Genomic DNA, 24,769 nt, shown 5'->3' with positions numbered 1-24,769 from the left:
ATCTAAGCACAAAGTGATTAGCTACTGTAACTAAAATGGTCTCGAGCAAGCACAAGTCAAAAGAAGTGGAAAAAAATAAAAACAGTTCTTAACTTTAGTAGGACCATGACAAACTTATATTCACACCTATTTCTGCGAAATACTAAAGTGATGGTATGTTTCACAAAGCATAGCGATAGATTGCTGAGGTTTCTAAGGAGCAATCATGTCATTTTTGTAAGCATTATAAAGAAATAAAACTACTACTTTGCTTTAAAAAAAAAAACACTGATTGCATTCAAGTGTGAGTATTACCGTTAAATCGAACACGTTTATAACAAATTTAAACTACAATAAAGTAAAAATTCAGGTCTCCAAATCATCATCTATATATCTCTATATTCTTAATTTGTTCGGTTGTAACGAAAATTTGATATAACAAACAGCTGACAAAAGAAAACTGCTGGTCCCGAGGACTTCGTTATAACGGGAGTCCCTGTAACATTTAAAATGCAAAAGGCGACTTTACTTTGCGATTTTACAATGCATGTCTAATCAGGATGGATTATGTAAACTTTTCCGTTTTAACAGTGTTGTTTTGTCTTATTTTTGTTTGTTTGTGTGTTCTGTTTTGATTTCTCCCACAGACAGTCGACTTTTCGACTACACCAGCACTGGCAATCTTTGCCCAGGTTCAGCAGGGTTACGAATCCGTGATCGATGCTAACGTTGAAGCGATCATCACTGATGAACGAGGAACTAAGACAACAATCTCATTGCTCGACAACGGTTCAGGTGTGACGGGAAGGCCCACCTATTATCATACCCTATTTGAGATGCTAATCTTAGGATGATTTCTGATGCTTTAACAGAGAGAACAGAAATTCATCATAATAAATAAAGGATAATTACGTAGCGTGGTAATGACGTCAGAGTGACATAAAGACTACAGGTGTTTTGGGGGTTTTTTTTTTAAATCAAGAAACCTTCGAGCCATCTATTCCCTGACATGGACATAATTATATTGGCATTAATAAAAACTTTTCACCCCGTAGGTATTTTGTTGTTGTTGTTGTTGTTGTTGTTGTTGTTGTTGTTGACGAAGAACGCTAAAAGCGCTTCATTCACGCGGGTTTCTTCAATTATTCAGAGCTTATTATTTTGTGTAGAATTATGAATGATGCGAAAAGTACTGAACCTCTTTCTTACCTTGTCATTCTACATTTTACAAGACAACGTTCTTTGAGTTACAGTGATTTTGCTTTATTGAGTTTTTGTGAACTTTGTTCTCGGTTAGGAAATTTGAATTTGTACTTCTACACACACAAAAAAAAAAGATGTGCCACTATTAATACTCCTGATGATGTGCAAGATTTTAAAAATGAAATGCAGTCACTTTTTGAACATTGTAGTGCACCTGCCGTTCTTTTTGTGTCTATTCATAGGATCGGATTTAATGAGGGCGGATGGAGTATTCTCTGCGTACTTCTTACAGTTTACCTCCAACGGAAGATACAACGTGAAAGTCAATGTAGTCGGACACGAATCGGCAGAAACCGAAGACACCATCGGGATAGGTTAGTCTACGTTACATACATCGTGTGTACTTTTACTATCATAAAATTCGCAGTAATAGAAATCAGACGGTGCTGCATTTGAGTCTATAATGAATTATACAATAATAATGTGAAAAAAAAAGGACAACAAAAACCAATAAACTTGCAGCACCAGACTTGAAGCAGTGTAAATTGATTCATTTTATCGCGGACACAACAAGGTGGAGGAAACAAATCAAACAATATCAGCCTTCATGGTATGTCTCCCTTTTCGGTCGTTATTCTATTCTCCCCTTTACCCATTACACTAATTCGCTCCTATTCGGTCCTTCGCTTATAGACCGATTCTGTGACGCGCAATGTGTATTTTTGGCATGGGCAGCGCCATTACTGCGGTGTATCATCCGACCCCCCCCCCCCCCTCCTCTCTCCCCCACCCCCTTCCGCGCGCGGAATGAAAAACTGATGCATGGTTGTTTTAGCCAATTGGCGTCTCGTACTGAGTGCGCGAATGCTTGCTTAGGGTGGGATTTCACGGAGCACGCGAACGATTTGCGAAGGACGCGAATGGCAAAATCCAGCATTCGTATTTTAGTCTGCAAAAAATCGCCAAACGAACGTGAGGGTTCGGAAGCGTCGTCAATTGTTCGCGAATGTCGTTTTTACTTCGGCGAGAATTTCAAAAAAGTTTGAAATTTTTTGCGAACCTTTTCCGCACACTTGGTCGTGATTTGCTCGTGAATTGTTCTCGAAAGTGTCTTTAAAGCCTCGTCATTATGCGCAAGACCTTCGCAAGACACGCGTGATGTTCGCAAAATGTTCGTGAAACCCCAAACAGACTCCGAAACTTTGGAGAATGTCTCGCGTATGTTACGCGAAATCTGCGAAGTTTTTCCGATCATTTTACGACGTAATCGCAAACTGTTCGCGTACCTTTTGAGATATTCTTGCGAACGTTTAGCGCACGTTTGGGGGATGTATGACCTATACGTTCTCTACAAATAAAAATCGTAACATACATCTAAACATCAAACAATTATTAACAACTATAATAACAAAAGAAATTAAAGACTAGCAAGGAGAAATAAATGTTTGATATGCAAAAAAAAAAATCGTAGAATACACTTAAAATTAATCTAAAGTATGTGAAATTTCATTTGAACTATAGAGATTATGTGTTGGAGGAACTGCAAAAAGAAAAAAGATCAAAGGCTTTACTAGTGGAGATTTATGTCCTAGGAAAAAAAAAATGTAGGCAAGCACACGATAGAGAAATGAGAGAAAAAGAAAGGAGAAATAGAGGAAAGAAAAAAATTCAACTCAAGACAGCTTCCACCTCTCCTTGGGTACATTTTCTCCCATGATTATTGAAAGTTTTTCGTTGTTCGCATTTCCGTCGCGTGTTCTTCGTGTACGTAACATGCTGTACTTTAGCAATGATACACACGACATTCGCACATACGTCTTGGAAACTTCGCACAAATTGCGCAAGAATATTTTTCGGCTTCATTGTCGGAAAACATTCGGAGAAAAACTTTTCCGAATGTTGGATTTTGTCATTCGCGTCCTTCGCAAATCGTTCGCGTGCTCCGTGAAATCCCACCCTTAGTGCGCGAACCTTTGTTACAAGTGCGCGATAAACATGTTGCCCGTGGGGTGGGGGAGAGGAGGGGGGGGTCGGCTAATACACCTCAAAATGAGCTTTAGTTTGATGGCTGCGCCCAGTGCCACAAATTGTCTGCTGCCCTCAACGAACCCGAATCGGTCTATAGGAGAAACAGCATATTGTTAGACTTAAAAAAATATAACCTCTGGCTCAGACAGTCATACCAATGCATGGATGATGATTTGGGTGTATAGTGAATGCAGGTCATGTGTCTCTGTCAGTAGCGCGTCTTCTTCACAATGTATATGACTCTGGTTCGATTCCTACTAAGTCTATCTCAGCAATGTTTTTATCATGCCGTCCCCTCTAGGAAGAGGCAAACACATTCTCTCCTTCGAGTGGAAGTCCTGTGTGTAAGGGAATCACGCCTCGTGCACGTAAAAGATCCCACCAATATTCTTTCATCGCAAAGAGCACAAAACTCGGTAAAGTGGTCCACCCACATAATAATATACCCAAACCAGAAAACGGGCAAATGACTTGATGCTAACCCCTCGTGGTTAGCCCAAGGTTCATTTCAGTTATTTGTCATTTCATTTTATTCCATTTCCGACAAAATTAGAGAGTACAACATGCCATTTGAAAATATACAAAATTTTAGAGCTCAATGTGACTTTTACAAGCAATAGTCATATAACGGTTTCAACCAGGAACATTGCACTATACGAAGGACAAAAAAAAAATATACATATAGTCAAAACCGTTTTCATTTCTATGCACCTACCGTATAGACGCCGTTTCCCCCTCTTTTGTCATGTTTATACTTCCCAGCAAAACGAGATATCACAGAGGAAGAGGAAAAAGCCGTGCCGTCATTTATGCGCACTGCATCTGGCGGTCTGTTCGAAGTGAAGAACTTTCAGTCCACCGCCTCTGACGGTATAGCGCCCTCTAGAATCCATGATCTTGCCTACACGTCTTTCTCCTACGCTAACAGCACCATTTCTCTGACTTGGACTGCTGTAGGGGACGACCTCGATCAAGGGACAGGTAAAAGAATGCTGACCATCCTCAGTATGGTAAATGATCTTAAATCATTGAAGTAGCCGCTTCAGCAGTGTTAGCGCTGCTCTTCAAGAGGATTATGTCATGGGGGGGGGGGGGGGCAGTATGACACTTGATCAAAAGTGGGGGTGCTGTGGCATCGTTGATACGACTCCCAACTTCCAGTCGGAGGACCCGAGTTCGATTCCCGCCCAGTGCTTACGTCCTTGGACAAGATGTTTTACCCACCATGTTCCTCTCGACCCAAGTGTATAAATGGGTACCTGGCAACACTAGGGCAATAATAATGGCAGGGCCCTCTGGTAGCTAGAGCAGTGGCAACACTGAAGATGCTACCCTGGATAAATAAGACCTTATCATTATTATCATTATATCATCAGGAGATTCTGAGATCAGGACGCTGCCGGTTGAATAGGTGCCTACATCCTTCAATAGGACGTTTCATCCAATGTGATCCTCTTGACCCAGAGACATCAATAAATGCATTACAATGCATGTCAAAGTACATTGACTTGGACTACCCCGAGTAGGTCCTAAATTAGACCAAAAATCGGGTGTGGCAGTCAAGACAATGTTGGTACTTTATTCCAGTTTGCTAGGTCTACACTGTAGTTTGACTCAGTACAAAATCAAAATGTAGTATACCTTTTTGAATGGCATTGACTATTCTTCGGAAGAATGCATGCATATCATGGTTTTATAGACAATACAACTTGCCTTTTTTTTTTCTTTCCCATATTCCAGCAAGCAGCTATGAGCTCCGCTACACAACCACCTTCTCCGTGATCCAAAACAATTTCACCATGGCACAAAGCGTCTTCGAGAACCAAACCATAATTGGGAATCTGTCGTCGATCGCCCCCGCCGGAAGTACCGAGTCGATCACGATCGAGCTTCCGGCTCGTGGGATGGACATCGTCTACTACTTCGCTATCAGAGCGTGGGATGAGGCGGATAACGTTGGAGATAAATCCAACATCGCATCCGTCTCCATCCGGTACATACCAGACCCTACTCCACAACAACCCACCCATCAAACTGGAAATCCCACTCGACAACAACCTACCCAAACTGAACCATGGAACATCGAAACGACTTCCGAAGGAGAGACCCAGACTACAGAACCTCCTCCGACGTCGGAGCCTCCAAACATGGACCCTCGTGGTAGGGTCCATACTCCAAATATCGCTCTCATCGTCGGTTGTTCCTGTGTCCTCGGTGTCGTTCTCTTGGCCACCGCGGTGGCTGTGGCGTGGTGGTGCAGCGCGAAGTCCATTAGAAAAGCCAACGCAAAATCGACCAAAGTGCACAGACACGAGACAAATGAGATACAATACGTCAATAATGCTCACTCCATTGAACTAGACTCGGAATTTGTCAACACTGACAAATTAGGTGATCCGATCTATTGGGAAATCAATGATTTGAGTCCTGATCCCAATAGGCATGACCATACAGGTTTCATCTGTGTTGAGGGGACATTGGCCATGTGATGTTTGGAGTCTCATTTAGAAAAGGGAGTCAGACCTGCCATCTTTGGTACCGAATTCCGTATGCACTAACGAAGATACAGAATGAAGTATATTTTGAACTTTGACCCCATTTTGCACACCAAAGATGGCATCTGAGCAAAAAGTGGTTATTTTGTGAAATGATTCTTGTAACATGGTCTTTGCGTGTGCAAAATATGGGAAAGATAGGACAATTATTCACCAAGATACAGGATGAAACATTTATCACCTTTGACCCTAATTTACATACCCAAGATGGTGTCCGATCAAGTAGTTGTTATATAATGAAATAATGTACGTGACATGAACTAAACATGTGCAAAATATGGGGGTGATAGAGGCTGTTTTTCTTGAGTTATTGCAAAGAAAGTTGCAAAAAGAAAGAAATATCTCAATACATCGAAGATAACAACCAAGTTTTTTAGCATGATCCCGACGTCGTATGAAAAAAACAAAAGATACAATAACGATAGCGCCAAGTCTCAGCTACAACATATTAAAATCTGGGAGAAATTCACCGAAGGGTAAGTGAGCTAGTGCTCGATAAGGACAATCATGTCAACTTTCACATCTAGAAAAATTCCCTTCCATAGAGATAACACGTCATAACGAAGGTACAGAAAAAAGTACATATGACCTTTGACCCGACTTTGCACAGACAAGATGGCATCTGAGCAAAAAGTGGTTATTTTGTGAAATGATTCTTGTAACATGGTCTTTACGTGTGCAAAATATGGGAAAGATAGGACATGTATTTACTAAGATACAGGATGAAACATTTATGACCTTTGACCCTAATTTACATACCCAAGATGGTGTCCGATCAAGTAGTTGTTATTTTATGAAATAATGTACGTAACATGAACTATACATGTGCAAGACATGGAGGTGATAGGGGCTGTCTTTCTTGAGTTATTGCACAGAAAGTTGCAGAAAGAAAGAAATATCTCAATACATCGAAGATAAGCTTTAATTTCAACCAAATTTTTTGACGTGATGCCGACGTCGTATGAAAAAACGAAGGGCATAACAACGATAGCCCAAAGTCTCAGCTACAACATATTAAAATTTGGGAGAAATTCACCGAAGCATAAGTGAGCTAATGCTCGAGAAAGATAGTCATGTCAATTTTCATTTCCAGAATAACTGCACTCCCATAGAGATAACACGTAAACTGGTCAAATTTGACAAGATTACTTTCAATCCATTTTTACGAGGTGATGCCGTCATCCAATCAAAATGTTGTTATTATACTAATGAAAGAACATTTAATAAGCTACAACATACTGAAATTTGTGTGAGAATCGGCAAAGGATAAGTGAGATACACTCGAGTAAACTTGAATTTTGATGACGTCATTTTGAAAATTTACTTTTTTTATTTTATTAAGAAATTTGATATCTTTTAATCATTTTTTCAGCATCGCCAACCCATGAAATGACATGTACAACTCATCAGCTTTCAGAATATGTAAAGAAAATTGGGGTCCATCCTGACGAGTAAAATCGGATTTAAAATTGGCGGTTTTTTGGCATAGTTGAACTGTATATCGCCATTGACGCGCGCGCGGAATTTCAACTTTGACGGGCCCGTATGACGTCATATTGAGTCGGATTGACTTGAAACTTGGTAGAAATCTTCCTTGACTTTTCAGGCATCTGATCAAAGTGAAAAAACGGGAAATTTCTATTGCATATGAGCTGTGCGTGCGTATATACGCGCGCGCGTACGCGCCCGTCCAATTTTTTCAATTTTTCAAAAAATGCTGCAAACGGTCTGAAACGTGTGCAAAAAAAATTGAGCTCGATTGGAGCATACAAATATTTCAACGCGCGCGTACGCGCGCTTCTTTATAATAAATATGAATTTTGATAATATGAGTAGAATGCGCTTGACTTGAAATGTATATTATGTGACGTAAATTTCATTGAAAAAAATCCTTTCTATTAATGAGATATGCATGAAAATGTGTTTTCATATAATGACGTCATAGTGACGTCACGGTTAACCAATCACAATGATACATTAGATTTGTCGTCTTTGGGACATGATACATATATGCTATAAGTTTGAAATTTATACTCTGAGAACTTTCTGAGTAAGTAGATGCACAACTTTTGTCCAGAAAGAAAGAAGAAGAAGAAGAAGAAGAACAAAGAATCCGTACAGATGCAGAAGGTGATCCGAGAGGATACTCGGATCAACTCGGGCAAAAAGGAGAGTCAGAAGGGACATAATAGTGAAAGCAAGAAATTATAAAGCAGACGAAGTGAGTTTTCTTCTTTGTCTCCCTCTACAAATTAAATTTGTAAGATGGCAACTGCTGATGTATAAGCTTAAAAAACATGTCGGGAAAAGGGATAACCATAGGAATCGAACCTGACATCAATAATTGCTTTCTGGGCAGCGACACTGCCACCAGGCTATCCCTGGTTGCCGGCAGTGACACAATGAACTTGGAACAAATACCCAAGCTCCGAAATTCCGACATTTTCCGACATCTTTGTCAAAATTATAGATCAGCAGTTACGATCTTTGCAACTGATTGACAGAATGCCCTACCTCGAGGTAAATAAGCACTGAATAATTGATCAATGTTTAGTAGTAGCCATGATAAAAAAATAAAAAAAAAAATCATGGGCGTACATACTCGAGCAGGATTTGTACCTACGACCTCCTGATCACCGGACATGCGTCATCTCCACTAGACCACCGAGCTTTCGCCCGACAACAAGCAAGTGTAGGTTCTAATCCTAATAGCATGCAGCGGGTACTGCGTAATTATTCAAATTCATGAAATTCTTCCGTCGCGATGTTTTCATTGCAACTGATTGACAAATTGCCCTACATCGACGTAGTAAGTTACGATCTTACAAATTTCATTAGAGGGCGGGACATTATAGCATTGTCTAAAACGGAGAACCACTTACGATAACTATCCCCCACTTCAGATGCAGTGTCGCTCCACGTTATGATCTTCCATAGACATTAGATTACTTAAAGTAAATTAGATTTCAGCAAGCAAAATGACAGAATCATCTTTTGAATTAGATGCATGGAAATTCCGGATCAAACATTTATGTGAAATAATGGCATTCAATCTGGATTGTGGCAATTAGATGATGTAATATTCTTTGACGGATCGGCTGGTGAAGGATTCTAGCTCCATGATCCATTGATGCACCAAGTAAACTTGGGAAATGTCCATTATCCTGCCGAAGATCAGAACATACTGGCCGAACCAAGACGAGTATGTCCTTTCCCGGATCACATTTTGTTTGATACTGTCATACTTATTTTCCTTTCAAGTCTTGTATGCAAATGGAGAAATTAAACTTACTGAGCCTGAAACATTTACTAGTGTGTGTGTGTGTGTGGGGGGGGGGGGGTGGACTACACGGTGTGCCGCAACTAAAAAATAATGTTTATACCAGTACAATGTATATTCAGAACAATCCTCAAGTTCCATCGGAAATGCTGCACAAACGCATTGGATTTTACTCAGTTCTGTGTTGATAACCAAGCGTCATATTATTATGTAACGTAACCTCATTACTCTTGCGTGTTTGAGAAGATTTTCAAATCAAACAGGAGAGTTCAGTCATACCAACAAGAGTGATTTATAGTGGTGAATATGGATTAATCTCATAGGTAATCTGACTGCAATCCTGGTCAATATCTAGTCTTTTCGATAGTCTATTGTTTGTAATCCAGACTAAAACCATGATCATATAACTTCGCCGGTAATGTACTGGATTCTATGTTTGATATCTACTTTTATTTATTTATCGTTTTCCTAAGGAAACATTGTTGTCGTTTTTATTTCAGTCGAATGTATTTTCGTTGTATGACAATGATAAGTAACGTTTACTGTTTCAATATAGAACGTAATTTGAACGCTGAAAAAAAAAAATCTATGTATAATAGGTAGAGCAAATTCAATTAAATATGATAATAGAGAAATGAGCAACTGGAATAACCTAGGGCATCAATGTGATGTAGGCCCTATATTGTGTGTGTCTTTGTTTTGTACCGTGTGCATGTATTTCTGTGAGTTTTAGCATTTTAGACACAAAATCCTCAGTTTCATTAAAAAAAAAAAAAAAGATACAGATTTTGTCGCGAAAATAGCTGTAACAGTCCTGTGTCGGTTGTGAAAGTGGTTACGAGAGGCACACTGCAAAAAAATAAAAAAAATAAATAAATAAATAAAAAAAATCGGTGTTAAACTTAACACCATGAGTGTTAAATCTAACACCGATCAAGTGTCAATAGAGGACCACACCCACAGGTATAGAAAGTACTATACGTTGTGATGGTGTTGAAAAGTGTTCACCTGGCACGTCTTCGTGGTGTTAATTTGACACTGTATAGCTGGTGATATTTTTGACACTGCGCTGGTGTCAATTTAACAATGACACCGCATGGTGTTGATTTGATATAGCTGGTGTTAATGCCAATGGTATAACACCCGTCCAGCTTCAATAGGAGACCACACCAACTGGTGTTACTGTGGTGTGAATGTGTTTACACTTTTTTCAAAAATCAAGTACTTTATCGGAAAATTCTTTATCGTCTTGTTGAAGTTCAAAATCAACAAGAAGAACAGTAACCAAGAAACTATTAACAAAAAAACAAAAAAAAATGACACCAGGAGGTGTTAATCTAACACCATAAATGAGCACCGGAAATTTAACACAAGCTCGGTGTTTCATTTTTAACACCGGACTTTTTGCAGTGCATGTTCCTGTATACTTACGATGCACCTCGGTACCCCCGGGTATCTTCATACCCCAGGTTTCGGCATTGAGTAGTGCCATCTAGTGTCCGTTAGATGTACAGTTACGTGCTGTTATCATGGTGGGCAAATTTTAGCAGGCTATGATAATGTTCCCATGCAATGTCAATAACCATGCCATGCACATAACATTTTCACCGCAATAACAATAATAATGACAATAATGATACCTTCTTTATATTTTGTTCGAGACATGTTAAAATGAGATCATTTTGATCCACGAACTCGCCCCAGATTTCGGTTTTCATTCTTTTAGCAGAAGAAAATCTTGTCTATACTATACTTAGTATTTTTGTCATTATTGTCATTTTGACATTGTTCTATTTCATTCCTCATTATTATCATTAAGTTTTGATATAATAGATACTTGTCCTGTTTTTGTGATCTGTTGCATACCGTGTGGTCCATCATAGCTGTCCGTTTACTGCTGAGGATGACACTTCAATTACAAGAAACTTTTTCTTTCTCGTTATCAATTTCTTTGTTATGTATAGAATGATGATCATCCCTTGATCTCTCTCTCTCTTCTTTCTTTAAAACACCCTCAGACATGATCATCCCTCCTCCTCAGTAAGTTTTGAGGCAATGTGATCTCAGAGAGTGGCAAACTTTCCAATCATGCTCACGTTGACTTTTAATGAAATAGCGTTAAATCACATGAATAGAATGGTAAATTTTTTCATTAAAATTGGAGAAAAAAACCATTGTTTCACCAATTACTCCATATTGTTTGCGACTAACATGCGCAAATTAAAGGCGATACCACCAGCTTACAGCTGTCTATTTCACTTTTTATAGCATCTTTTTTTTTGTAGGCCTATATATTAATGAAAGCGGGAACACACACACGCACACACACGCACACACACACACACACACACACACACACACACACACACACACACACACACACACCAGTAGCGGATCAAGGGGAGCGAACCGGGTGCGCGCCCCTCTTTATTTTTTGTTAAAACAAAAGAAATAAAAAAAAAATAGGAGAGGGGTGCGTGTGCCTCCCCCTTTAATTTTGCAAAGGCGCCTCCCTTTATGGAATTCCTGGATCCGCACTGGTCTTGCACACACACACACACACACAAATTCGATTTTGCCTAAAAGATATCGTTACTATAGGTCTTTACCAGACTCCAAACGATTTGATGAAAAGAGTAACTTATTCCCTTTGGATTTCATGTCAAATAAGAAATCCATATACACAAGATTAGTCAGTGGAAGACGTCTTAGCTGGTTATATCATCTGGTATAGACCCTTCATCTCTTCTCCCTTCTCGTCATTTTCCTGTCTTTTCCTGTCCTCATGTCTCTTTCTGTTTCTTCTTTCAAAACAATTTCTTCTTTTTCCTTCACTGTGTTATTTTTTCTCTCTATCTTTCTCTTTAACAAGAGAGGTTACATGTGTTTGTTTGGCCGTCTGTTTGTTTGTTTGTTTTTTGAGCACTTTTTATATTATGTCTAGCAACTAATTGCTTCCTGAATTTTATTTAGTCTTTTTGTCCACGAGGAGACTGGAAAATACAAACCTAGCTTTTTAGCATGTCTCCTCCATTTCCTGCAACTTTGATTTAAATTCAATTCTAATTTGCTTCAGTGATGTAGTATTAACTTCACGTATTTTTCTTTGTTACTACATTGTATTGATATTGTGTTATCTTGTGTATGAAAATGTTTTGCATTGTTGGAAATGAATTAAACGAAATGAATGAATGAAATGAATGAATCTCAAATTTTGTACACAAATCTGTTTTCGTAGCTGGAAAATGGAAAATGTTAGAGTTTTATCTTGAAGTTTCATATTTGGGTCTAATTATTGATAAAATCCCCATCATAAAGGGATCGTACAGTTTTGGTTGAGACCTAATTTCAGGTTTCTAACATTTTTTGGTGAAATAATGAGAAACCTCTTATGAAATATGAAAGAGCATGTAATTCTATGAGGAATTTATCGTTTATATGATGAAAATTGATTTTGAAATGGCTGAGATATCCAAAAAAGAGTGATTCTAATAAAGTGTGGGACCCACACCCAATTGCTTTGTTTTACTTTATTTTTGGATGTTTCAGTCATTCCAAACCTGATTTTCATCAAATAAACTATGAATTCCTCTTAAAATGGTATGCTCTGTACTGTATCATTTGTTTTCTTGGTATCTCGCAAAAAGTTAAAAGCCCAATTCTCATCTCCACCAATACTGTGCCATCCCTTTAACAATATCTCCCGGTGGTTTACGAAATCCCGTTTGAAAATGGGGCTGAATTGTTGCTGTTCTTAATATTAGTAGGCCTACAGTGTATCTTTATTTGCAGGTGTTAGATAGTGCAGCCTACCGAAGATGATTTCCAATGCAACTGTACTTCAATAACATGTATGTCGATCCATATTGATATCACATTGCAGCAGTCGCCAAAGTGCTTGCGCCGTTTCCCCATCCAGATAGAGGAGAAAAATCTCTTCCGAGTTGACTTTCACTTCCTGTCAATTAACGTAGAGGGGAGTAGACACTCTCGCTCTTTAGACCCACCACCCATTCACGATCACCTATTACGTGTAAGTGTGTATACTGTACGTACCGTACGTGTCGCCGGTGCACCAACAACCCGGCGGGCCGCGGCTGCCCGGATACTCGCGCCCGATCGTTGATCTCGGACGCGTAGTATACAACGCAATGCGCAACACAACTAACACGACGGTGACGTGAATGTGCCTGACGCTTGATGATTCCTGCTTGTGTCCCGTTGTGAATTGAGACTACCTTTCTATTTGCAAGGAATTTCAGCAAAATCTACCAGAATGTGCTCTCAAGTCATATCATGTGTTTTGTGTGTGCTGCTTATAATTGGTGAGTAACCATCATTATTCGTTAACGTCAAGTTTCAGTGCTGATAGTTCGACTTCGCCGAGGCGAGCAATGCAATGGCTGGTTTCGTTTAATCTGCAGCTATCGTACATCCAGAGCTAGAGAAACAGACGCCCTTAACTCCGGCGTACACACGGCTTGATATACCGTGCTGGACGATCGCCCGTCTGTGTTCGATGAAATGTAGAGATCGATCAACTTCTATGCTTTTGTAAATCAGTTGTATGTGCGATATACCTGTATGAAAAGGTTCCTGCTGTGAGTTCTAACTTTACTGTGCATAAAAAAAAAAAAAATACATGTTTTGCATTATCAGTTATCAGCACAAAAATAAACTAGATTCTACTTTCTACTGGGCGCTAGACTTTTATCGTGACGTGATGAGAGTAGTCTGTACTCTAACGTTAAATTTACTCAAGTCAGATCCATGCACAGCACGAGCAATTGCCAAGGCAATAGATTCTAATTGATCAGTTGATCCAGCTCGCATGCGAAGCTGCATGGTAATACAAAATGTAGTCAAGACTACGAGTTGTAAGTTGTAATAGCATGAATAGTCTAGTGACTCTAGTAGTTTACAACTTCAAGTGAGATTCATGTGAATTGTGATGCATTTTTGTATGACTCTACTGGTAGTAACGTTAGTGGTAGGCCATTTAATAAGACTAAAGTCTGACTAGCTAGGCTTGTTTCAAGTTTTTCATTTTTTGTACTCCCCATAATTAACATGAGAAGAAAGTATACAGGACTGGAGTCAACCATGGCATGGATATTGCTTTATAAAAAAAAAAAAAAAAAATTGGCAGTGTATTTAGGGTGAGAAAGCTGATAAAACCGGGTCTCTACTGGATCTCTATCAGAGTCCAAAGGTTGGGGGGGGGGGGGGGGGGGGGACGAGAATATTGGTTTGTTTGTTTGTTTGTTTTTCTTTTGCCCCTAAAGTAATCATCATTGATAAAACCAGTGAAGAAGGGACATAGGCCTAGATGTTCCAGGCACAAAAGAAAGCTGAGCTAAATTGGACCAAATTTAAAGAAGGTGGTTAAGGGGTTGCAAATCAGATGTCATTTTTAGACATCCGTTGTAGCGTCTTCTTATTCTAGGAGATCATGCAATTGTTGTCTTGGATGCTGGGAGTAAAATGAGTGCATTTTATGGCATTGATGTGATTCCATTGACTCGGTTAATTGGAAAATGCAAAGCACTTTGAACACCATAACATGAATTTGAAAGATCTCATGATTTGTTTGCCATACATGGCCTCTAGTCTAGGGAAACAATAAATGCATCATAAGCAAGCAGCCATGGGACAGCCTAGATTGACAACTTTGGCAGTGACAATGAGCTTAAAGTGCCCATATACTGGATTATGTAGTATAGGCCCTAGAGCAAAACAGAGCTGTTGCCAGGAAACCATAGTTTTTGCAGTTGGTAATCCACATGGTCTTTTTTTTTTTTCACTGAGCAACAACAGCCCACTGAAAACTGTTTGTACATGATGTATTCTAAAATTTTCTTAGTTGCATTGCCCTTAATCCCAACAACCTTTTGAATTTGGTGCTACCTATCTGTGAACCATCAATCATAAAATCCTTATAGATGATAAAATGTTACCAATTTGTGAAACTATGTCTCAAGTGTAACAACTGTCTTTGTTTTTCATAGTGGTATCAATCTTTGATCTACAGATTGTACAATGTACTTTTGAAAATTCTGATCAAGTCACCAATTATTCTGTGGTACATACTCCAGCGTGCTAGAAATTTTCTTAGATTTGACTTGTGAACTATGTGTCAAGGTGCTACATTTTGATGGTTAATGGGTTTTAGATTTAGAGTACCCATGTCAACATTCTCCATTCGTTTTGAGTGATTTTAATTTCTTATCTTGAACTTTAAAGTGATTTGAAATATTTTTGTAGTTGGTACAGTATCTTTTTTTCACTTTACTATGTGTTAGTGACGTATTAACCACTTTACTTAAGTTCACTGTTGACCAATAAATCACTCAAGTGGACCCGTGTGTTGATACCAACTGGCATCTGTAAATGATGACCATGATGATGATGGTTCAACCTTTAATGAAACAAAATGAAACAGTCATGTCATTGAGCAATAGCACTTGCCAATGAACATACACAAATATGTCAACGCGAATGGACACATGAACATTCGACCTCCATACGTATTGTACATACAGATCTGTAAATGTACATTCTCCTTGTGATTGTATCTTCATTCCATCAATAAATCCAACGGACTATTAAGGCAATTGCGTTATTTGTGTAATCCTTTGTGTCTTTCACACCTCATTCCACAGCTGGTAACATTGCAAAGGTGCAATACAATATACATACATAAACCCCCTTTGAGATTGCATAAATACCAATTTGTATTTTGCTACACGAGTGAATAGGTCATAATGATACTCTTAACCCAATATCATTTATCATAACCTTGCATACTGTTCATCTTATACACATGACTTCCATTATCGATAATCTGTCCGAGCCTACATCTCAACAGTCGCCCAGCTCACAGCTAGAGCCTGTATCAATTGACCCCACATGGCCTGACCTACTTTCTCTATCACCAACACGCTGTCAGTTTCACACATACATTTCTACTGTTTATCTGGCTCCTTTCAGCATTATAAAACACCAACTTCATCAAATTCTTATTTCCACACTATCTTCATAATTCTACTCAGCCTGTTATAGTCCAGGCATAACCATTTTCAATTTTCACCTCATTTGCGTTGTATTTTCTTTGATACCTAAACGCAGACGATCGTGCGAAGTTTCACCACACAACATTCAGTGGCAACACGCGTCACAATCTCGTACTCAAACGATAACATTTTAAACTCTGGTTTACCACTTCCACCATTTCTTCACTCAAATGCATCATAGCTCAAACAAAAGAAACTATTTAACTCAAATAATCTTCACTCATTTTGTACTTACAACATTGGGCTTGCGTGAAACAACCAAAATATAACAGTGACCTTCAGTGACCACAACACGTTGACCCAACGTGAATTAGCTCCTCACCAAAACATCAGCGCCCTCAACGGCAATGCTCAGAAAGGGCGATAAAACTCTCGCTTCTGACGTCACAACACTATCAGAACGTATCAATGTGAAACCGCTGTAATCACGCACAACACTATGAATTCAATATGCTCTTACAAATATTTAGAATTCCCAGAGAGGGGAGAGAGTGTCGGAGATGCCCACATAATTTTTTACATACTTTGTTTTTTCTATGATAATTTCTTTGTTTTTGTGCCAAGAGATTGTGGGAAACCAACAGCATTGTGAATGCATTCATTCAAACTGCAACATTGATTATGTGTGCACACATGACCAGTTTGTGTCAAATGTGTATTGTACTATACTCCCTTTTACTAGTTTGTGGAGAGTCAAAATGATAACAGACATAGGGAATTATGCTTTAGAATTGACTGGTGATGTTGAATCAGAAAGAGTGAATTCAAAGCCTTCCTTTTCAAAACTGCATTTTAATCTTCACTAAATTCAAAGATCTGCATTAGACCATGGAGCTACAGTGTGCATTAGATTGATTGTTGATGATTGATCATTGAATCTTGCCAATTTAATAATTCAGGACAAGATTATTATTTTGCAAATTATTTTATGATTCCTCCAGGAGTGGATGGGTTAAGGAAGACTTTTGAAGATGGATGGTGGTTGGTGGGGGGGGGGGGGGGGGGGGAGGAGGAGGGTTTAAGGGAACAAGGCCTTGTAAGTTGTGAAGAGAGAGATAAACAAAGAATCCTGAGATGGATTGATCACAGGCTTGTCATTGTCTTGAACAGCTGCTGGCAAGGCTAACAGACAAGTGCACATCATCTGTTCAGTTTTGAATTGCAGGCTTTTCATTCCATAGTTTGTAAGAATTTGATTAACCGTCTGCATCTGCGTGGTTGTAACACTTCGAAGGGGAATGATTTTTGCCATCTGAAGTAGGGTAAGGAAACCCTGTTGATATCAAAAGTTCTCGCATGCACTGGCCATGGAAAAAGGCAGCTAAAAGACTGATAATAGTGAAAATCCCTGATTCATCAGTGAACATAATAGAGTTGTAGTTTCTTCCCAGAAATATCAATACAATAAAACAATTTAAAGTTGCCAATGATTTTATGTGCCAATTGTCCTAACACTGTATAATATACTTTGTGCACCTCCCGGCAAAACAAAACAAGACAAAGCAAAAAACAAAACAGAGACAAAACAAGAAACCAAATAACAAACAAACAAACAAACAAAAACAAATGCAAAAACAAAAACAAAACAAATAACAAACAAGAACAAAAACAAAACCTGAAACAAACAAAGCAAGTGCATTGACATGTGTCTCTAGATGACAGTCTTTGATATAAAGTGTGCATACAGTGTCAGTGTCTACAGTACAGTGTACACGTACACATCCGATGTACAATGTATCAATGTCCACTACACTGTTTCTGTGTCTGCTTTGCTTTTTATGCTCATCAATGTTTGGATGAGTGAGTACTTCAAGAAGAAGGTTTTATAGGCAACAAAGTCGCTTCTAATCTATAATGCAATATTAAAGTACATCAACTCCACTGTTAACAAGGAGCTTCTCCTTGTGTGTCATTTCTGCCCCCCCACGGAAAAAAGCAGTAACTGACATTTTTATGAATGTTTACTTTTTTGCAAAAATGAATAGTTTACCCAATGCTCTCCAATGTTAATAGGTCAGTTTTGCAAAAAGAAAAATGAAGTGACCAAAATACAATTTTTCACTTTTGCAAAAAGCAGTAACTGCATCCAGTTGATTCAACTTTGCAAGTTTCCCCACGGAAAAAAGCAGTAACTAACAAAGCCCACGGAAGAAAGCAGTAACTAACAATTTAGTCTTTATCATTCAGACTCTGTATAGTCCTTCCTGTATATTTTTTTCCCTAATACCATTTATTTTTTCTACTATTTTTTTTTTTAACAATGTAAACAGCAGTTTCTCCCATAATTTAGGAGAGTAGATATAAAAAGATTGTTTCACCAGTAACTTGACTCTGCCCGCAGGGAATCATATGACAAGTTGTAGAAAAAGCTTCTTTCTGGAGACTAGCAAACCTGGCAGACTCAGCGCGCTCAGAGTGCAGAATACGCGTGCAGCAGCTGCATGCGCATAAATTCTGCAGCATACAGTAACTAGCTGAACATTGCATCATATCACAGTCATCACTTGCATGCACAGTATTGCAGGTCTGGTACAGTTTGAGTGATCATGCCAGTGCTAACCATGCTGTCACACAGTTTCTGCGGTCCAGGCATGCCTGTAAATCTATCATGAATTGCAGAGGAAAAGTCATGGTAGCCATGGCTTTGGCCAGAACCAGAAAATCTAGGTGAGCTGAAAATATATTGAAGGGAGATGAGCACTAGTATTAATGCACTAACGTTAGTCTAATGTTAGATGTAGGCCCTAAAGTTTAAAATACAAACCGTAGGTCTACCAGATCTAAAGTTACAGAGATGTTGTAGATCTAGATTCTAATCTATTGTTAACTGTTTAGTGTTACTGTTAGACAAAATGTCAGTAGGCCTAATCTAACGTAATAGATCTAGGTCTAGCACTAACATTGGGCATAGATCTGTAGTCTAGCTTAAGTGTAACGTCAGAGTTCGACTAGGATCTAAGACGAAGAGACTTGACTTTATTGTCTAGTCCAGGGTCATGTGTCAGGGGCCAGGCCGGGCACTCCAAAGTTCAATTAGGGTACATAGGTGTCTACCTTATTTTTACACAGAATGCCATTCAATCTACAAGACCTAGTCTAGGCCTAGCGATAGGTCCTAGATCTTATAGATCTAGAATAACCAGAAAGTAGAAGAACTTTATAACCTGGTGGTGGTAACAATTCTCCTCCTATGGTCATGTGGCATGTGCAGTTACTGCTTTTTTCCATGGGGAAAACAGCAGACTCCTGGCCGTCTGCAGTTACTGCTTTTTTCCGTGGGGAAACTACCCAGAATCAAGGGTGAGCCACCGCAGTAACTGCATTTTCCTAAATAACATTTAAAAAATAACGGAAACATCATTTTTTCCTAGGTACTGTTAGACAACTAGGTATGGTGCATAATCATACCACAAAATTATTTTTGAATGTTTCTGTGTTTTTAAAGAATCTGCAAAAAACACAAAATCGCATTTATCTCAGCTCAGCAGCTATGCAGTTACTGCTTTCTTCCGTGGGGGGGCAGATTTGTAGCCTTGTGCCTGCAAAGGATGACTCAAGCTTTTTATATTTTCTTCGCGTGTTCCCTCTTAATGAATTCCTTCTTGAGCCGATGCTTGTTCAGAATATATTTAGCTCAAGGATGGCAAAATCTGTCTTTTGCTTCCCCAAGTTTTTGTGTCATTGAAGCGAATAACTTTCCACTGCTTGCGTCACCATTCAAGATTCTAGCCATGGAAGGTCTGTGCCAAGTAAATATTTGATTACCATCTAGCATTCCAGTCTTGAAGAGATGTTGGCGCACATCCGTGTACTATACATGTAGGTTTTGTTTGGGAATATACAATTCTGTATGACTGAATTTGGTACTGTGTGCATAGTGATGATTTACCTAGCCTTTTGACAAGGCCCTCTCGCTGTATAATGGCTATAACGGGTGAGGGAAACGAGCCCAGCCGAGTACGACAGCATGAGGGCCTTTTGATAGGATCTACTTCACTCATTATTATTCATGACCACAAGAACCCTACTGAATAATCATATTAACAGGTTCCAGTCAGCGAATGGAATGGCGCACTGCCGACATCCTTCTTCTTGGCATTCCGACCTGTTAACATGCATCACCGACCACCCGTGGCGGTCAGTGGCTTGCATTTTCAATACCGTATGCAGTTCGGGCATGGGTAGACAGACACGCAGATCAAATTGGCGAATTTCTGCTCCCTAAAACGGGGAGCAAAAATCGGTAATTCAAAGGGCCAACATACAGATGTACGGATGCGAATCAGGATGCGTTCGCCCCCATTCGCTCACCACCGTTCAGCAAGAGGGCCTTAAAGGCATTGCATCAAAATTATGACCAGCAGGAACCCTCAGGATCCTGATTCAAGCAGGATCTTGAGGGATCCTGCTGGTCATAATTTTGACGCAACGCCTTTAATAGCAAAGGGCTATTTCCCGGGCATCATAGACAATTGTACCTTTTTGGGCCCTTTATTCTTAACCCATCCTTCTTCATTTTAATAAATCATCATGAATTCTTGTAGGATCAGCTTTGAATACCAAACATTTGTAGATAATCTGATGTTGAAACTTGCTGTAATGCACATGGAGAGTTTGGGGATTCAGAAAATTGTGCACAAAGATGAGTGACACATTTAGAAGCAAATGCTCCTGGAAAATTTGAAAAACCTAGTTTTGACTTTTTCATGTGGTAAACATCGAATCACTGAACATTATTATGAGTTTTTGTGGGAATGATGAGAATGACTGTACATGTGTAAAGTTTCATGGATGTTTCATATATTTTTTGTGTGTTTCATTTGGAACTAGAAAAGCACTCGATCTGAGAGCGCAGACCTCCACCAAGCAGCTAATTTCTACTAATGATCTTCTTCTACATACAGTATGTACAAATTGTACCATAGAGATCAGTGATTTTCACCCATTCATACATGTAACATATCATGCTGAAAATCGCCTTACTTCCCAATATAGAAGCCATTTGTTACGTCATAACCCTCAGCTGTGCGGAACGCCTTGCTGTAGAGAACGCACTTTAGTGCGCATATAAAACATTATAAATGTGCAGCTTGAACTCCCAAGTTCATTGACCCTACCTGCCAAAATATCGAAAATCCTTCATAAAATCCATAAAAGTTTCTGGATCACTACCATTTTTTTTTTCACACGAATAAACAAACCAACGGTAATGAAAACAAACCTCCTCCCTTGGCAGAGTTAATTAAAATCAGAGAAAGATTGTGAATATAATATACACTACCAAAGAGAATGATGGGTGCTCTAGGATAGAAAAATGTCTGTATACCTGTAGTTCAAAGGTGGTTTAAAGCATTCATGAGACGAATCAATCAACCTTGTGTTAGCAAGGACCTGTTGTCCACACATAGACAAAGCCAGCTACCGGTACATTGTAGAGTACATGGTATGAAGTCTATTGCCCTTGCCTTCATAAGTACAGGAAATCATACAGTGGGGGGGGGGGGGGGAACTCAGCAAGAGCCTTGAGTCTCTATAGCCCGACCATGAAGGCAATATCATGGTTACATGTGATATGCAGCCCTCTGATTTGATTACATGCCATGATTTACTCTTGGCTGCAAACTGAGATTGTTGTTAAAGGTTGTGATAACCTGCTCTGTACCAGCTGTATAATGTCAAACTATTAAGAGCTAGATTGTAGAAATAGCATCTTATCTTCAGACCTTTATCAATTTTTGAATGTCAACTCACAGTACAGCATTAGAAATGTGCTTACACTATTGATAGAATCTGTCATCATGTATTCATACAAGTGGGGGGGGGGGGATTATAATCAAAAGGAGATTTGGTTATTTGTTGATACATATAGAGTCGTGATGATAATAATAATGATGTTAATTACATGTACATTGTATGTTGATGAAACTACAGTTATGTAGTACATGTACTGCCATCGATGAAAATAGTGATAGTGATGATGATGATTTCAATTACAACGGCACAAAGTACAATAGTAATGATAATGTTGGTATTTGAAGCATGGTCTCATTTATCCAGAGTAGCCTCTTAAGTGATATGTTTTTAAAACCCATTGAGGATGGACTGATTTTGCTATAACACACATTTCCCATAGACACCTGTATTCACAGACAGCATTCTCGGGACTTGTCCTCAAAGGGTTTATAGTACTGTTCTTCCAGAGGGCCCTGCCATTATCATTACCCCAGGGTTGCCAGGTATACCCATTTTTACATCTGGGGCAAGGGGGACATGGTGACCTATAATCTTGTCCAAGGATGAATGCACCACACGTGCATAGTATGATTTGAACCCCGTACCTTCTGTTTACAAAGCCAGAGCCGGATCTCGCTGTGCTCCTAGCAAGTGATGGTCTCAGGTACTCATCATTTATGGAGCAGCACAATCCATGCCCACTAACCAATGATTCTAATGCTCATAAACTTGGGGGGGGGGGGGGAATATATACAAACAAAGATGCGTTACTTAAATTGTAGCCAGAAAACATTGACATTTTGTCTGCGCAAGGAAATGACATGGGCTGCCTGACTTCGATCGGAAGACAAGATATTGATCAGACCCAGAACAAGGATAAAACATAGAGAGGCTTCAGTGAACCATCAGCCGACACGAATGTGCAGGAATAAACATTTCCCGGGGTGGAAGTCTAATGATGGGGGGGGGGGGGGGGGGAGAGAGGGTTTGTGTCGGACATCGTAATGAGATTACATTTCGGCTTCGTAAGTTGAGCAAGGCACCTGATGGCTGAAGTGAAAAGCTTGTGGGGGCTTTTTGGAAAATTAAACCCCCTGTATCATTCCAGCAACAAAGTGAATAAACTACTAAACTTCTGAAGGCAGCTCATTTTTTTCTCTGTTTTTGTGTTTTGTTTTTCTGGGTGATTGTTAATGCAATGATAGGTATGGTATTTTTTACAAAATATTACAGAATTCACTCTGGAGCAGCCTTTTTTAACAGTTAAAAACAAACAAACAAACAAACAAACATAAAACCGCTGGATGAAATTTGTGAAATTGATTATTCGTGCAACCTCTTTAGAGGAAATCTTCATTCAAAGAAAGAAATGCAGCATCAAAACCACAGAAATACAATGTATGATTTCTGGGACGAGATGGACTCATAATACAACTGTAAAGGTGGCGGTACAATATAAAGCAAACATTAATTTGTGCTTTAAACATGTTTGGAATCATTGTGTATTACAACTTAATGCAGCGATCCAGTCAATTCATGATTTTTGTATTTTTTGCTTTAAGATTTTTTGGGGCCATTTTCAGACTTTTTCAGTGTGTTTGTCTGCTATTTCATACTTTGTTTTCTTTTGTTTTCCCTCTGAGATATTTTATTATAAAGTATTAATAAACTGTAGGTGCTATCATAGTTGCAATTCATTGATCTACCACTAGTAGTACAGCTTGATTACTTTAGAGTATAAATCATACTGGATCTGAATAAGCCAGTTCGGGGTTAGCTCATGGGCACATCGGTACATATGACCTTTCTTCTTTCTCAGTTGATTAGGCACTCCATGAGTTTTCAAGCGAGAGAAGGTATTTCAGCTTACCTGATGTAACAATTTATGGAATTCATCAGTTATGTTCAAATGAAGAATGAACTTGTGTAGACTACAAAGTAGGTGACCAGAATGATCCATCAATTAGCACTTTGGAAAGCATCCATTTCATTATTTGGCATTGAATGTGTTAACAATCTTTTTCTATTGATATTGTCAAATACCGCTTTTGCTGTCAGGTGGATGTGCTGGCAAGCACCACTCATAATGATCACTTGAATAATCATCACATCACAGATGCTTATCTCAGTGAATAAAAAAACCAACATGCTCTGCTGGTACGGTACTGATGACCTCATGCTCAAAGTGGAACCCCGAACTGGCTTATTGCACCATATTTCTGAATGTCCTCTTTTACTGGAAATTAATCAAAACTTGATGTGTGAAGTTACAGCTGTCTTCGCTTGCAGTGAAATTTCCTTTTCCCCTTTCTCTTTGCATAAAGACAGATAATGTATGCACTATAAACAATCACTCAGCTGTTTTTCACTGTGCAATCATGTGTACTATGAAGACACCATCTTTTAGTAGACAGAAGCACACAAAGAATAGGGGATACAACGTTTTTCAAAGAAAATTTCTATGAATAATCGCATCCAAGAAATTAGGAATGTCTACAGGTGTATTATTGTAAACAGAAATTAATTTAAGATTTGAAGTCATACAGAAACTTGTACATGTACTGTATGGGCGTGAATTTCCCCCACAGTTTCAGCAACATCGTCTTTCACAAAATACCAAAGGCCAAACTTGAACGTGTTATAATCTATTCATTTTTGGGGGGTGGGGGCAGGGATTTTTTTATTTGTAAAAACAGAAAGCCAAACTGGGATAGCAACACAGGTTGTGAGCGTTATTTCCACGTCAATTCCAGCAAGCGAGAGTGAGTGATGAGGTGTGCTAAATCCAATGATTAATCACACTCATCCCACACAATTGCGCCATACACCCATATACGTGGCGGTGGCAATGTCGTTCCCGATAACACTATTGGGGGGGGGGGGGTTTAAAGGGATTGGTCCACGTATTCTATCACCAT

General features: G+C 39.1%; 1 protein-coding gene across 1 annotated transcript in view; it reads left to right on the top strand.

Moving 5' to 3' along the window:
• Window positions 1-24,769, top strand: part of LOC140242928 (calcium-activated chloride channel regulator 1-like) — a 39,781-nt gene that overhangs the window by 12,045 nt on the left and 2,967 nt on the right. Inside the window, exons 9-12 of the mRNA XM_072322675.1 lie at window positions 627-774; window positions 1,425-1,556; window positions 3,973-4,191; window positions 4,951-5,510. Of these exons, the coding sequence (XP_072178776.1) occupies window positions 627-774; window positions 1,425-1,556; window positions 3,973-4,191; window positions 4,951-5,510 (1,059 nt within the window). The remainder of the gene's footprint in view (window positions 1-626; window positions 775-1,424; window positions 1,557-3,972; window positions 4,192-4,950; window positions 5,511-24,769) is intronic.

The sequence above is a fragment of the Diadema setosum genome, chromosome 19 (assembly GCF_964275005.1).
Source record: "Diadema setosum chromosome 19, eeDiaSeto1, whole genome shotgun sequence".
Taxonomy (NCBI): Eukaryota; Metazoa; Echinodermata; class Echinoidea; order Diadematoida; family Diadematidae; genus Diadema; species Diadema setosum.
Note: the sequence above shows the minus strand (reverse complement) of the source record. Positions and strands in the feature narration are given on the sequence as shown.